At 37.8% G+C, this 17,282-nt stretch overlaps 1 protein-coding gene across 1 annotated transcript; it reads right to left on the bottom strand.

The window, feature by feature from the left end:
• Window positions 1-681: 681 nt before the first annotated feature.
• LOC119487878 (claudin-1) lies at window positions 682-3,885 on the bottom strand. Its single transcript, XM_037768941.1, has 4 exons — window positions 3,518-3,885; window positions 2,745-2,909; window positions 1,625-1,703; window positions 682-1,538 (listed from the first exon to the last, which is right to left on the bottom strand). Exons 1-4 carry the CDS (start codon window positions 3,717-3,719, stop codon window positions 1,373-1,375), a joined length of 612 nt encoding a protein of 203 aa, XP_037624869.1. The 5' UTR covers window positions 3,720-3,885; the 3' UTR covers window positions 682-1,372.
• Between the last annotated feature and the right edge of the window lie 13,397 nt (window positions 3,886-17,282).

Raw genomic sequence — 17,282 nt, 5'->3', positions numbered from 1 at the left:
ACTTTTTATAATTTTCTAGATATAATCTAACATTCATAGATTAAGATACACAGTGTATACAAAGTAGTTAGAATTAGCTCCACCTTTGCCAGCTGCAACATTAAAATGATGCTTACACACTAATGCATCAATAATATTTAATATGTATTATCCTGAAATGGACCACTGTGCATAATGAGTCCTTTTACTTTTAGTATTTGATGCCAACACTTCTGTAGTTTTACTTGAGTGACAAAGTATTTCTACAGTGTGGTATTACTACTTTTACTTAAGCAAATGTTCTGAGTACTCCTTCCTTCACTGACGATGACCTGTGTCAGTAAATCTTCATATATCAGTCAAACGTATGCTAAATCACAAAGTATAAAATAAGCAAATTAATGTCAAATGCAATGAACGGTATTCTATTGTTGCATCACATCAGACAAAATTATTCACACATTTAGAACAAAAACCTTAATCATTTTTGTTTTTTTTATCATTTCAATTTGCTTGTAATCCTACAATTTGGACAACAGCATTTTACAAAACAAACATGCTACGATTATATAATCACAATATGATTATATAAATTGGAATGATAAGTATTTACCATGTAAGCTGTGATTTATTGAGTTATACACAAAAATTAAGCTTGTGTAATACTGTGTGTAATATAATAAAACATCACTTAAACCAGAGTGAAGAAAACACAATTTTATTTTTATTTTCAAAATATACATACTTTCAAACTGCCATATGTGGCGCATAACAATAACAACAACCACATTATATGAAAATATACAACTTCAGTCATATAATTAACACCATATAAAAACAAATCTATATTAACATCAGTGTGAAACTGAAGTGGAATGAATTGTACAGCAATTTACACCGTAAAAGAAAATCTTGCCATTAACTGTCAAAACAAAAGTCTTCACTGTAAACAAGTGTATTGAAACAAGTGTTCATCATTGGTAGATGTGAAGAGTAACTTCATGATTACACAAAAAGGCTGAAAACATTCCGGACATTTAGACCTGAAAGAATTGATTCCTTCATGTGTAATTTTATTTTACTGAAATAATTAAAATGTAATCCTTTCTTTTATTTCTCTGAATGGAAAAAAAAATGCTGACTACTAACGACTGATGGCATCTAAGTATCAAACAGACATACAGGAAGTTGTTTTCAAGCTATAAAATGGGATTCAAAGTCAGTAGAAACAGCCTGATCTTGTGTGTAATCCTGATCCTGGTTACTGACTTTATGTTCAGTATTTATAATCCTGCAGTGAGACTTTTCCTCATCGTAGAAACACAACCTGCTCCAGTTTGTTAAATTCACCGCTGGACTGACTGTATCAAGGCCTCTCCTTGGTGCTCCTCCACTAGACGTAGTCAGACTTGGGGTGGGTGGTGGGGAGGAGGTGGTTGGAGCTGATGGAGCCATTCGACTGAGACCGCGAGCATCTCCGACAGCTCAGGAAAGCACCGCCAGCCATAGTGAGGAGGCCACCAGCCAAGCTGACGAAAACCGCCTTACCAAACTCAAAGCTGCAGAGAAAAACACACACGTTTAGAGATGCACATGTATGTACAGAATCAACTGTGTGCGTGTGTGTGTTTGTGTGTGTGTATACCTCTGCAGGCTGTGGGACTCATTGAAGATCTGAACAATCTTGTTGACGTACCAGGAGGTTATGATGATCGTCAACAAACCTGAACAAAAGAAAACACATCATATTATTCATCACAGTAGTGCTCATTTAAGTCCTGCAAATCTTTTCGAAAACATTACTTTTACTGTAATTTTTTTTCTTGTTTATTTTAGGGACAGATTTAAAAAATAATAATAATTAAAACCAACAGCAGACAGTACAGATGGAGGATAAGTCAAATGAATGATGAGTGACTTCCTTTGTGACTTTGTAACTAGCGATTGAGACCATAAACTCATGTTTACAATGTTTACTGAGGTAATAAATCAAATGAGAAGTAGGGTCACTTTCTCATAGACTTCTAAACAATCAGACTTCTTTTGCAACCAGAGGAGTCGCCCCCTGCTGGCTATTAGAAAGAATGCAGGTTTAAATCACTTCCGCATTGGCTTCACTTTTCAGACCTGGAGGTAGCTCTTGCATTGTTTTAAAAGTGCCATTTAGGTTGTTTATGAGATGAAATCTTTTACATGATTGTATTAGAAATGTTATTCATGATTTTATAATCGCTTTTCTGTTTAATTCTAGTTTTGTGGTGTATTTCTGTTATTGCTGCCTATCTTGGCCAAGAGAAAACAGAGTTTTAAATTAAGATTTTAATGAGGCTTTCCTAAAGTTAAATAAAGGTTAAAGCTGCAGTCAGTATCTTTCAGCAAATATGATAAAAAGCTTTAGTTATAAAACTATAACCTGTCACTATAGTGTACTGTTTTACTGTAAAATGAGAAAGTTTGCTCCGGCTGGTGGGCGGTGCTTGGTATTTCCTCAACTGATCTCAACGTGGCTGCCAGGTCACAAACTTTCTAATTTTACAGCTAAACAGTACACTACAAGATGTTTCCGCAAACATTTGCGGTGAGAAATAGGCATTACAGTAACAGAATATTGATTCATATTTGATCAGCGTAGCCTAGTTTGACCGTTTGATCGGAGTTTGTGAGTGATTGACAGCTGCTCAGAGACTCCTCGCGGTTGTATTTGACAAATTATCCAGTCTGTGTGCCTGTGAAAGCCGGTCAGGTTCTGCTGACACTGAACACACCTGCAACCAGGAACATGATTCCTCCGACCATGGCTGTTGTGGATTTGATCTCGGCTTTGTCGTCCATGAAGCGGGTGCACTTCATCCCCACGGTGGAGACCATCAGAGCCACAGCGGAGAGGAAGATGCTGAGCAGCATCACACCCCTGGTGACCTGGACCTCAGCTGGAGGAGCAGAAGTGGGAATGTTAGTACACATAAAATAAACTTCTCATTGAAACAGTCTGTGATTGTTGGACATGATCTCTGCTTTCATATAGAAGATACATCTCATATTACTTCTTTCTGTTATTAAATGTGTAGTCATTTTCTGGTATACTCTGTAGGATTAAACAAAATAATAAAATATTAAGCTGAAATAAAGATTATAATTCTACAAAATATACTAGAAGATTAGCAGTATAATTCCACAAGACAGTCTATGATTGTTGGACATGATCTCTGCTTTCTATATAGAAGATACATCTCATATTACTTCTCTCTGTAATTAAATGTGTAGTCTTTTTCTGGTTTACTCTGTAGGATTAAACAGCACAAAATAATAGAATATAAAGATGAAATAAAGATTATAATTCTACAAAATATACTAGAAGATTAGCAGTATAATTCCACAAGAATAAAAAAAAAAAAATCCCCATATGACCCTGTATGAATATCAGACATGCCAACAAAGACTTCTGTCTAATTATAGTAACTTATTGTGAGTGGAAGGTATCTCAACGAGCAGCGTCTGGTTTTTTAGAGGAGATGCAGATGAGATAATAAAAACTTACTTGGCAGCTTGAGGAGGTACTGGTGAAACTCACAGGTTGTTCTCTCGTTGCCGCTGCAGCTCATCCACAAGCCCTCGAAAACTCGGTGCGTCTTTCCCTGGTACTGTTTCTTCCATTCAACCATCAGAGTAGCAGCCACGGTGGTGAAGAGGCCGACCAGCGAGAGGAAGAACCCGAGCAGCTGCAGTCCAGAGCTGGCCATCGTGTGAGCGGATGAAATAAAAAAAAAAAAGTCAGAATACTTGATTTAGAAACTGAGCTGAGAAAAAAAGATCTATAAGTGATCAGAAGTAGTTGAAGTTAGTAGTTGATGTCCCTTTATAGGTGTGTCCTCCTCGCAGCCCTTCAGACCGTTATTCTCTGCGCGCTCCTCTGCACCCGCTATTTAAGGTCCAAGGCGCGTGACGCACGTGGAGGTCTCTACTCCACCTGCAGTGGATGATGGGAAGACACTTTCCTCCGAAGTCTTATTAGACCATTTAATAAATTACGGTAAATATAGACTATTCTATTTTTTATTTTTACTGTATATATATATATATTATATTATATTTATTGGGTTTTCTTATTTTCACAAACACAATAAGAATAAAAAAAACAACAACAAACAAACAAACACTGCACTGTAAAAAAACATTTTTTTGTTTTTACAGTGCAGTGTTTGTTTGTTTGTTGTTGTTTTGTTTGTTTTTTTTTTACAGTTTTTCTTCTAGAAATTTTACATTTTTTGTCTACATTTCAAAATGACAGAGAAAAAAAATGTAAAAATTACATGTTTCATTTGTGATTTAAATGTAAATGGTCTTAGATTTACAGTATTTTTTTTATTTTTTTGTCACAATCGTAATTATGTGTATTTAAGCTTTTCTTGATCATTTTTAAAGATAATTATTCTGTTTTTTAGAGGTTTATGACTCTATTTTAACAATTAATTTATGTTAGAAGAAAAGGATTTCATGGAATGCTAAAAATATTTCTTGTAAAAATACAGATTTTTTTTGCAAAACTTCTGAGAGTTCATGTAAATTTGGGCTTTTGCAACGTAAAATTACAAGTTTCATTTGTGATTTATATGTAAATGGTCTTAGATTTACGGTGTATGAATATTCTAACAATAAATATATGTTAAAAGTAAAATATTTATTGTAAAATTACAGTAATAAAGGCTAATTATATAAAGATAATTACTGTTTTTTTTTTTTTTTACAGTTTATTTATGTTACTTAACGGACAGTATTTTTCCGTTTTTTAACAGACATTTTCTGGCGCCCCTGCTGCTGGAAAATTTCCATTATTTTACACTTTTTTGTTTTACTGTGTGGTACAGCTCAGATAAAAAAAAAAGTATATAGGAGGTCATAGGAAATAATCCATAGTGCATTGAAGTCACAGGATATATGAGTTCATGTTCAAGAGACTCCTTGTGAGATAATGGAAGAGAGATCAGGTCCAATATAATTCAGATAGGGCTGCCAAATATTGTGGAACTGATCTACCTTGGCATGTAGAATATTTGTGAGATATTCCAAGGGGACCATCTCAAATATGACTTTTTGCCAGCCTTGGACAGATGGTTTCTTATCACTGATCCACTGTAGTAATATATTTTTTCTATCAGCAAATGTAAGAATGTTATATAACCTTGTTTTCATTTATGCAATTTAAAGTTCATAATTACAATAGTTTATAAACCAATTTTTAAGTAGATGAGCTTATAGACAAACTCATTAAGTACACTAGAGAAAACAACTTCAACATTCAAAATTGAAATCAAATTAAGAAAAGAAATAATAATAATGATAAAAACAAAGAATAGAGTTAAAAAAACAAAACAAACAAAAAAAACACACATAACAAAACAAACAAACAATAATAATACAAAAATACCAGAGTAATAAGAAATGAAATCAACAAATAAGTTAATAGAAAATATATAGTAATATCATTTACATGGGCACACACATGCATCCTCATGCAAATATAGACTATTCTAAAGAAAAAAAATCTGATATAACAACAAAAAAGTTAGCCTGTAAAATTATTATGATTATTATTTTTATTATTAATATGTGCCTTTCAACTTGCACTTCAACAGCACTGATGCACCATACTACCATCATTTGCATACAACAACAATACAACATCAACAATAAAATCAGCTTTAAAGGTGCTAAATGCAAGATTGGGAGCATTTCTGTTGCCTCCGCACGGCTCTCAACATGGCGACGGCTGAGCCAGCGGAGTTGTGTCTAGAAGGGATCCTGCAGACTGCAAAATCTGATCTGCAAAAACTCTTGTGCGACTCGCTGCCCAATGACCTATCCTAACCTTAACTATTCGAGGTCAATGCCTAACCCTGACAATCTCGCAAGAGTTTCCCCACGGGCTCCCTTCAAGACACGAGCAGCCAGTGACTCGTAGCTAACGGTGCTAACAGCGAAAACAACATCAACACTACTGACAGAGCTAACAGAACCGGAGGGTGGGTGCTTAGCTTCCGCAATAGCGCCGTCAGTCGGGACGGCGTTATTATCTGTAAACACAGTGCAGACTGGAGGCTGTGAGCAGTGGAGTATGCTCATGAACATGCACTAAAAGCACACAGGGCTGGCCCAGATATGTCAACAAAGCACGGAGCAGCTCTGATTACAACACACACAGAGAGAGAGCGACTTCATTCTCTGCTCAGGTAGACATTACTCCTCTGTATCTTTACATAGAAAACAGTTGTTTGCTGCTATATTAATGCTCTGGATATCGTACCTTTAAAATCACTCCAAATCAGAATGAATTACATACAAATTAACTAAAGTGATGAGCTTACACTTTCAAGATTCCCAGAATCCACAACTTTCCTCCGTCAGTAGGCTTACTGCAGCCTATAAGCAACACTTGCAATGCAATAACGTTAAACTTCACCTCTGTATTACAACTGAAGAAACAATATTTCCCAAACAACATGCGCTTGTTGCTGCACATGGGATGGTATAAACAGAATTCCATTGGCTCCCTGTTTCTAAGGCGGCAACCAAACTGGGAACTAAGTGGGTTTTCTGTTGGTCACCATGTGGAGTAAGCCTGGACTGCAAGGCTAGTTGTGTGTAAATTTAACTACACAGTATGTTATGTCAAAAAAAACTGTAGGACAGAGGTTCATGCAACAAGAGTCTATCATTATCCTACATATTGAGCTTAAAGGGGATATATCATGCTCATTTCCAGGTTCGTACTTTTATTTTGGGTTTCTACTAGAACATGTTTACATGCTTGAATGTTCAAGAAACACATTATTTTTCTCATACTGTCTGTCTGAACATGCCTGTATTCACCCTCTGTCTGAAACACTCCGTTTTAGTACATTTCAACGGAATGGCAACAGAATTGCATTGCTAGGCAACAGTTTGGGTCCATGTTTACTTCCTGTCAGCTGATGTCATTCACATACACTGCGTCAAGAAATAAACTGGGACACATTTAGTATATTTACGTTTAAAACTATGTAATAAATATTGTAGATTTGTGACATCACAAATGGACAGAAATCCTACCAGCTTGTTTCAAACGCAGAGTTTCTGGATACGGGCTGTGTGTTTTTCTCCATGGATTGAGTGTTTTGATACTTTCACAGTATTTATATATCACTTAAACCTGCTTTATAATATAAAAGACATGAAAATCTATTTTTTTTACAATATGGGACCTTTAATGTAGCTTACACATGTCAGTAACAACAACAGAAAAAAGGAGAAACAAACTGACAGAAACATCAGTAAAGAGGAGGTCTTTCACCCAAACAAGTGAAGGTTAATATGCTCAATTGTCATTCCTTTCCTCAGCAAATTGCAGCAGCGAGCTCTTGTTTACGTGAACAAACAGTCTTAATTTTACCCAGACAATTACCAAATTATTTGACCATATTTGGTTAAAGGGATGCCAGTTTGTAAACACTGTGCATTTTGTCTGTTAGATTGGATCGGTGTCCACCCTTTCCTGCAATAAGCCTCAATCAAAACATTGTGCGGCAATTAAAGTCACAGCTCCTGTCTGAATTTGCCTAAAGCATGTCATTATGTATCCCTCCCTCCCTCACAGCCACTGGGTTTATTTATTTAATTTTTTCTACAGCCATTGTTTAATTTCACTTTAATAGTCTGCTCAGGTCAAACTTTATTTCTGAGGAATTCCTGCTGTAGGTTTGCAGCTGGCATGACACAAACAAATGACAATATCAGGAAGAGTGTAATAATTTCCCCGTGATTCCCTGCTGTGATATTCATCAGCAGGTAACATTCATTATTAAAATAGTTATCAAACCACGTGGCCTCTGTCTGAGAGTAGAAACAGACTTCCGTTTACAGTGTGCTCTGTGCCAGAGGACTGTGTAGGTCAACTTGAAGGAAAGATATGTCATCTGTCATCTCTGCAATCTGTCCTCCCCATATACGTCTAATCACTGATTCACATCCCGGGAGGATTTCGTGAGAATAATAGGCCTATAATAATGATGGTAAAATGAGTTGTGATCTGTAAATGTGCTGATTAACATGTGTAACAGGTGGTGTGTGCTGTGCAGGGTTATTAAACTATAACTTAAATTAAAATGAAAAAAAAGCAGTGAAGAATATTGTTAGTAAACTGAAACTAAATAAAAACTAAACTGAAATATTGCCTGGGTTAAAAACTAATAAAAATGAAATAAAAATAAACACAAATTCATTTCAGTTTTAGTTTTTTAACTATAATATATCACTGCTGAAAAAAGGAGATGGCATAAATTTCCATCAACTCTCGTGCCACAGAAATTGAACGGACTTGCTTACTTCCGGGAGATGACGCTATGCCGCATTGCTTCACATCAGGCACTAAAGATTAAACATTAAACATTATGGCCATTCACAGTTCTCAACCATGTATTTTGTATGTATATGTACTAGTTACATAGTTCTGAGACATCATACCTGGCGCTAACAAAAACAACTAAAACTAAATATATAAAAAACTAAAACCTTTCTGAAAAAACTAAACTAAACTAAAACTAGCAAACACACTCTGGAAACTAACTAAAACTTAGATAAAAAGTAATTTAAAATTCAGAACTATTATGAACTTGGTGCTGTGGTGTTCACGGAAGTAAGACAATTAAGTTAATTTATCGTGAAAATGTTGAAAGGTGAAAATGTTGAAAGTTATGGTTTTATCGTATTAAACATTAAAGCATAAACTAGCAATTTATATTGAAAACAGCACGTTTTATCAAGTTCATATTTTATTCTGCCATCAGCAGATGGTGTAAAATGAGCATTCTGTTGCTAGTAGCAACAGCTACTGGCACAGTTCCATAGCAGTTTAACGGACATTACTGTGACAAAATACATATTGACAGATATCTTTTAACTACTCATGTTGCAGTATTATCTGTAGGTACTCTTTTTATTATAGTAGTTTTGTTGGTTGAACATTATAGTAGCTGTCACGTACAACATTCCAAGGAGCCTTACTGTAATTAACTGTTGAGCTAACTGTATATCATTCTTTTTATGTTCAGCTACTCTTGTTGACTCTAACGCTGCATTCCCAATTGCATTTTTTACTTTAAGTACATACTGCACCTTACAAAGTACGTACTGTTGCATGCAGTATACATGCATACAATTGGGACATACTACTTCATCATAACATTACGACTTTAACTTTTGACCCTTTTGCTCATATATCCGTTAAAGGATGTGAGTCATAATAGCCAGAAAAGCATGTTAGCTTGCACAATGCAAAATGTGACCAAATGCAGTAGGACATCCTGGTATTTTTGGCATACCATTGACATGTTATGTATTTGGGACATACTAAATATTTTTCTTTCATACTAAATAGTATGGTAGTATGGGTATTGGAACGCACAGTGTGTGTATGTTTACTAGATTAATTGATGATTTATACTTCCTATGGAGACTTAATGTGGATTCTTTACTATATAATAATATTTTTTATAATACCATTGGCCTAACTCTTTTTTATGGTGTCTCATATTTTTCTGTGTTATAATCCCTGACATTAAACCTGTTGTCCAAATCACAATCGCTTCCAGTAAAAACTTTGAAGGCCAATTCCTGTCTTTAAGCTTTATAAGAGGTGTGTTTAGCTCACTGAATTGTGCCTTTATTTGATAGTGATATTACGGATACATACAGGAAATGCAGAGAGAGGAAAAATAACTCTGGATTCGGCTATTACTGCAGTTTACAACGTTTAGGACCTAATGATTTGAATGAGGGCTATTCAAGTTGATTTACCTCAACAAAAAAAATAAAAAAATCATCTGCCGAGTTACAGACGTCTCTTTCCCAGTGTAAGTCTATGGGGAAAAGTCTTTTTGGGCCCGATGGCATCACGTGACGGACACGGAAGTTGTAGTACCGCCGTTTGGCCGCTACGAAAAGCCCGGCGCTCTTCCTGTGGGTTTAATCACAACGCACATGGAAAAGGCCAAGACCAAATATTAAATCCCAGTGACCAAGCCCCAATGTTTTCTGTATCATTTCATGATTTAATTGTAATTTTTTCATTTATTATCTGTACCCGCTTACCCTTTACAGGGTCGAGGGGGCTGGAGCCTCTCCCAGCTCATACTGGGTGAAAGATATCACCTCAATAGGCCACTAATCTGTCACAGTCAGGCCACATACACTCACACCTACGGGCAATTTAACAGTTCACCAAACTTGTTTTGGAGTGTGGGAGGAAACGCACTTAGTCACATTAAGAACACATAACACAACACCACAGAAAAAGACTACGAAAGACTCCGTCAAAGCTTCAGTCAGGTTCACTGGATTTGAACTAAGGACCTTCTAGCGGTAACCAATTCACTACTGCTCCTGATTGAATTCCTTCTTGCTTGCATCCATATCCTGTAACCTACTGAATCATGTCATTTCTAGTCACTGAAACAACCTGATTTCACCACAAAGACCAATGTGATATCTAACATCTTATGTTGAATGTGGTTAATAGTGTAACTGATCTTGCATGTAATTTCTGTTTGTTACAAACTCTTCCAGCTGCTTTGTGAGAACAGTCTTGGTGAAGCCGGATAAATCAAAAGTCTGACGATTTTGGACTTTGTGAATACTTTGAATCATCATGACGGACACGGCTGTGAATCATCTTGATCTGTCATTGTCGTGGGCATTATATGTTTCGATATTTTCAACTAAAATTAAATTTGACCTTTGCACTTCCCTTTTAGCTGCCAAAAAAAAACTGCTTCAGAAATCAAAAGGGGAAGAAGTCACAGACTGTGTGCAGGCGTACGGATTAGTCTGTAGCATTAAGTATAACTTTTTTTGGTGTGGCTCAAAACAGGGCTCAGATTATGGACAAGTTGTCAACGTGACTATGATCCTCACGCCTGACCAGCGGATACACCCACTCCCTAAAGACAGGCTCGTACAGTCAGAGTCTATCAGCCTGACAACCCTTTTTCAAAAAGTGTGAATCACCACAGCCATGAGAGGTCCTTGAACATACAGTCATAAATGAGCACAAAAAATATTAGGCCGATGGGTCCAATAGTATGCGAGATTATGACCGACAAACGGACAGATGCACATATATGCTCGCACACGACCGAACACATAATCTCCTGGTGGAGATAACTATAGTGACATTCCCATCAGCCTCAACTGTACTTTGTGTTTAGCGCTAATTAGCAAATCTTAGCATGCTTGCACACTGAACTAAGATGATGTTCATGGTAAATATCACTCCTGCTTAGCATCAGCATGTCAGCATATTCATTGCATGTCAGCATGTTGATGTCAGCATTTAGCTCAAAGCTTGCAACATGTAGACTCTTGTTGCACAGAGGAATTACACTTAACTAACCAAACTGATAGAGGACACACTTTAGCCAATGCAAATGGCTAAGATGACATTATAAACACATTTTAACTCTTACATTTTTATAAAAAAAAAGGAAATCTGACTCTATGTCACTGAGGAAAAATGAGAAAACTTTATCACACACGCAAAAACATTCCTTGACTTGACCTTCCAAACAAAGAAAGAGTAAGTTATTTCAGTCTTTATCAAAATCGGCAGGCTGAGATTGTTTCCTCTAACAAATACATGTCTGGTTGTTTCTGTGGATATGAATCATGAAATGGCCACAAAGTGTAAAAGTGGTGCTTAAAACAGGCACATTGGGGTTGTTTTTCTCAGGAAGCTGAAGTCCTTTGAGATCAGTTGTAAACTCTTTGTTTCCTTTAAAGCTTTGTGGCCAGCGTTTTGTTTTATGCTGTGGTAGTACAGTATGTTAAGGTAGCAGCATTACTTTCAATAAAACTGGAGCAGGACTGTTAAGCTGCAACATAAAGATATTTTTTGCGTTTGTTTTATGCACTGAGCTGTGAAACGTTTTGATATACATCTCTCATGTGTGATTCTCTGTCATCCGTATGATTTGCTGTTTATGCACAAGCTACCAAACCAGTTTTCCCTCTCAAGTTATTATCTTCAATCACATCTATCAGCCTTGACAGGAAGTGAAGATCACAAACGAAACGCACACTTAACAAAGACACTCAAAGCTGACCTCATGGGAATTGGAGCATGACTTTCTACACATCGATTTACAACTTTGGATGCCAAGAGCATGTCGACTGAGCTCTTTCGAAGAGTTCAGTGGATACATGGTAAAGTCATTATCAGTTTACATGAAAGGCTAACAGGTTTCATTTCTTGGAAAATAACTCATGACCACATGTCAGTAAATTAATGTTATCTTCATAGCTCACTATTAAAATGACGTTTCCCGCTACAGGGGAAAAGGATGGTGGTCCCGTCCCTCTCTCTGTCTTTCTTCAGGCAATCTAGCGAGGCTTCCTGCAAATGCGGCCTTATGCTCTTCATCATTACACAAAAAGAGGAAACAGGCGTCTGGGAGGAGTCACAGTGTAATCTCAGTTCTGGGAATAGCAGCGAGCCATCAGAGTTAATTACACCCAAATATTTAGTTTGTTGAGTTGCTAAGTAGTAGAGAGGAGGAAATGAAAAATAGGTTAAAGTCATGTGCCTTCCTATAATGTCTGAAGAATGAGTAAAAAAAACACAATGGGAGAGCAGCCAACACCTACAACATTATAAGTCAACAAGCTCTTCAAACACTGACCAAGCAAAGCCCAGTTTCACACTCTGCAACCTGAAGATGCATCTTATACTGGAAAATATGTGAGGAACACACCATCTAGTGGCCCCTCTGAGCAGGACAACCACCAGGAGCAGGTGTCACTGAGGTCCTGCAGAGTAACACCTGTTACAATAGGAGTAGTTTATAGTTTATGATCCCAGTCATTTCTTTACACCTATAATATTCTTCACACAAATGATACATGCATGTAGTATCTATGACATAACTGCAATACTAAACCCTTTGTACAGACACAACGTAAATTAATAAACGTGTAATCAAGTGACTCAAACAAGTAGCGTTGGAAAGTTTTTAACTCTCATGACTCATAGTCATTATTACTTCAGAATTAAATTAAATAGTAGTTGCATTATCTCATCCTCACCGTCACATTGATATCATGTGATCAGGCAATTAGTGTCACAATACCCATGGTGTTAGACTAGTCAAACACGTTAACTATAGGGATGCACCGACCCCACTTTTTAAGTCCAGATACCGATACAGATTACCTGGGCTTTGGGTATCGGCAGATTCCGAGTACCGATCCGATACCAGTGTTAAATTAATAAGCTGTATGCCTCACTGTCTGGAAGTGACTGTTCTTTTAAGTGTAAGGCAACATCAGGCTTGACTTAAACATTGTTTTCTTAAAGGTCCCATATTATGTTCATTTTCAGGTTCATACTTGTATTTTGTGTTTCTATTAGAACATGTTTACATGCTGTAATGTTAAAAAAACAACAACTTTATTTTCCTCATACTGTCGGCCTGAATATACCTGTATTTACCCTCTGTCTGAAACGCTCCGTTTAGTTCTAGTGAAGCCCGTCTTGCAAAACAGTTTTGGATGCGGTCGGAGGACGCGGGGGAGACCGTAACTTTGGTCTCCAGGGACGGAGTCTCTGCTGTACTCTGCTGCTCTGCCTGCCTGCTTGACTTCACTCAGCTCGCTCCACCTCATGTGCATGCGCGCACACTACACACTGCAGCAGAGTTGGTAGCTCTGAGAATATCTAGTGAATGTACAGCGGACGTTTGTGCAGAAATAAATGCTGCATCTCCTCCAGACCAACAGAGGTTTTTCCGTGTCTTGTGAAGTGACGGGGCTCCGCAGCGAGAAACGTTATCGTCTCTGACCAAAACTCCGGTGTCTCCCGCTTCCTCCGGCCGTGGTCGGGATGCTGAAGCAGGAAAAGCCAACACTAGGATCAGCATTGATTCATGGAGAGACCTTCGTCTGGTCAGCTAACATTACTGCCAAGCAGGTGAAATATAGAGTGATCTTGTGGTTTTAGCTGACGTGTGTCGCCTCACTGTGTTGATCAATGCTCGTTCATGTCTATGTAGAGCGAGCACAAGAACGAGCCCGAGCAACAGGACACTGACTTTCGTTGACTTAACGGCCACAGGTGTCGCTGTTACAACCCATTTCTGATTCTTACAAACAGTCCCTTTAAGAGTTTGACACATAGATTAACATCATGAAATATGGGGGAGGAAAGAGTTAAGTGAAAGTTTATGCTCAACCTACTTTACTCCTTTGAGTTGCTTCCAAAAGAATCATGTCACTTCCTGAAAATTGTCTCAATGGAATTGATTAATTGCACCATTGTCCATAGTTAATCATGATTAATCTGTTCAAAATGTGTTTCTCATCAACACATTTTAAAGAAAGTATGAGGAAGCAAATCATAGGGCCTTCGGGTGCTCTAAGGTAAGGCAAGCAACGCCTTACATGAACACGACGGAGCATTTTAACAGCATGTATTCCCCTAAAACAGGAGCTACTCTAACGAACATCATGCCATTTTTCAAAAGCCTTCCAAAAGTTAATCGTGTCAAACCTGTGAGGTACATAAAAGCTGCTCAGCAAGGACCCAGAACGTGCTGCTTGTTGTAAAGTCATTCAAAACCTGAATCAGGCCTCTCTCACAGCAGACATTTAGACTTGTCATAGCAGGAAAAACACTTAGCTCTGTTCTATTCAAGTGACCCAGGAAGTCATGACAGTGTGACAGGACCCTGAAACTGATACAGCTAAATGGGATTCAGCCATCATTCATTTTTTCTCTGGCCTTTTGTTTTATAACTGCAACTGTACTAGTGGATCAATATGTTAATATAAAGCCAGTAATACTGTGTCCTTTTGTGCAAGCTAAAACAAAGCACCAGAGGATTGCCTTGGCATGCATACAAGGGTGACTCCCTGCAAAGATGGGCCTTGGTGCTGCTCCAAACCAGTCCGATGCCATTCCTGCATCAGGCACAGCACAGAGCGCCTCGGGCCCAACGGCCTGCCTGAGTTTTTACACCTCACGATGAGAATGTTTGCTTTTGTCCACACACACACGCCAGCACCTTCTTCTGAAGCTCCATTTCAACCTCTGAAATATGACAGACACTCCTACAAAGTGGTTGTGAGAGCTCATGCCACTCTTAGCTTGATTAGGTTCATATAAGAGACTGAGTAAATTAAAACAAATGAACAGATAAGATGACCACAAACATGAGTGTCACAGCTCTCACATTAGTTTGATATTATAGGACTACCTCATATAAAGTGATGTGAATTTACTAAATGTTCTGCAAATGCAAAGTGGATTTATTAATGTAGGGAAAGACAGTGAAGGTGTGGCAACTGTGCCAATCCTGTTTGTGTAGGATTAATACTTAGAGTATTAGTGTATAAAGTGCTCAGATTAAATGTGTAAAGTGATTAATAACTTAATTTAATCTTCTTTCTTTCTTTCTTTTTTATGTACACATCAAACTGATGTAATGACAGAGCTTTTCACTGTTGAGGGTTGGATCAGTTGAGCGTCTGACAAAATAGTTCTCAGACTACCTCTACCGGTTTTTCCTGAAGGAGCGCCTCAGGCTTCATCAGGCTTAGAGAGAGAGAGAGAGAGAGAGAGAGACAACATGCAATGCATTGAATTAAAAGTAAGTGACTTTTCCTTTTACAGAGTCACTTCAAAGAGAGAGCACATGCTTTTATTTTCTCTCTCTGTGAAGGATTTACATTTTGATAGACACTTAAACTGGATAGACAGAAACCTGCAGTATGTGGAGGGTAATTGGTAGTCAGTCTCTCTCTCTCTCTCTCTCTCTGTCTCTGTAATAAGTGGGTGTGTCTTCGTGTCTCAACACGGCGTGCTGCAGTTGATAGACAGTTGCACTCTGCTCCTGTACCTGCCAGGTGAGAGGACACAGAAAAAAGCCTCCAGTCCGCCTTCAGAGTTCATTTCACTCTCTCGGTGGTCGTCCATCACTCTGGTGCTACTCTGACTGACTGGAGGACAGGTGAGTTCTCTTACCTGTGTATACATTATTGTTCTGTTTTGCAGTTGTACAACATTTCTGTTAACAAGCTTGTGTTCTTAAGTTTTCAGTGCAAGCACCTGTTGCTGACTGATAGTGTGGCACACTAGTGAGGAGTCAAATTAATAGACTCAAACAAGTTTGAGCACATGAATCAATATTTGTTTGCAGTAGTGAGCTGCAGGATCAGTGTGTGTATGTGTGTTTTAGGATGAGCTTGCTTCAGGCCTATAGAACTATACACAGGGGCTGTTGTTGATACACAAAACAATAACTTTTGTTTCTCTTCACAGGATTGGTTTACAGCATTTTCTGTTGCCCGCACAGCTGGAAACTTTGCCTGGGAATTTCTGTGCTCAAAAATTTCAGTCATTGTTTCTGGTCGTGTGTGTAATGTGCATCCAAAGAGACCAGAGAGCTGCCACAGTGGAGGTTTGGATGGTTTTTTTTTTTTTTTTTGAGATCGACTGCAGTTTTCAGAATTGATTTTTGCTTTTGAAAAATGTAAAACGAAAATGGATGCCAGTCTGAAACCCTGCTGAGCTCAGCTGTCTGGAAAGCCACAAATCTGCATCATCATTGTAGAATTTGCCAATATCTGTTAAAGCTGCATTGGAAATGACAACCTTTATGTCTAATCTTTCTTTTTAATACATCAGATATCTCATCTGAAGAGCATTTTATTTTAAAATTCACTGCTACCAAAAAGGAGCAAAACACATCTTGTCTGATTTCGACACTTTTTTAATCCACGTTTCAGGTTGTGGATGTGCGTACTGTAGCTCCCAGTAGTTTGGTTGTGACATATCCCAGTGAGGGCATGGCAGTGGTGTTACCACATGCAGACGAGGCATCAGTATGTCAGGTATGTTGATGAACCAGATCCACTCAGCCGTTCTCAAATGATGATGGGTGTAACTCTGTACTTTCCTTCAGAGTGGCATGATTTATTAAAAATGCTGGCAATAAAACACTACCTGACACTATACACACAAGGAAATGATTGCACAATGAGCACATGACTGAGTCCAAGATGGAGATGAATTAATTAGTCCTGGTGTTTGTTTCCTATAAAGTCCCATCAAAGGAGGCTGAATGTATACATGTGTATCTGTATCACAAATAAACATGAGAATCAAATACTTGTACAGCAGTTACTACTGGATCAGTTTGTCTCAATAGTCTTTTAGCATGAATTAGAGTAGTTCATATTTGTATGCACAAACAGCTGGAGGTCTACACATAGCTCAAACA

The sequence above is a fragment of the Sebastes umbrosus genome, chromosome 5 (assembly GCF_015220745.1).
Source record: "Sebastes umbrosus isolate fSebUmb1 chromosome 5, fSebUmb1.pri, whole genome shotgun sequence".
NCBI classification, from domain to species: Eukaryota; Metazoa; Chordata; class Actinopteri; order Perciformes; family Sebastidae; genus Sebastes; species Sebastes umbrosus.
Note: the sequence above shows the minus strand (reverse complement) of the source record. Positions and strands in the feature narration are given on the sequence as shown.

Excerpts from the sequence above, each read along its gene's own strand:
- LOC119487878 (XM_037768941.1), bottom strand. The coding sequence starts at position 3,719 with ATGGCCAGCTCTGGACTGCAGCTGCTCGGGTTCTTCCTCTCGCTGGTC. Across the intron at positions 2,910-3,517 it reads GTACCTCCTCAAGCTGCCAA|CTGAGGTCCAGGTCACCAGG; the intron begins GTAAGTTTTTAT and ends CTGCTCCTCCAG. Across the intron at positions 1,539-1,624 it reads GAGTCCCACAGCCTGCAGAG|CTTTGAGTTTGGTAAGGCGG; the intron begins GTATACACACAC and ends TTTTCTCTGCAG.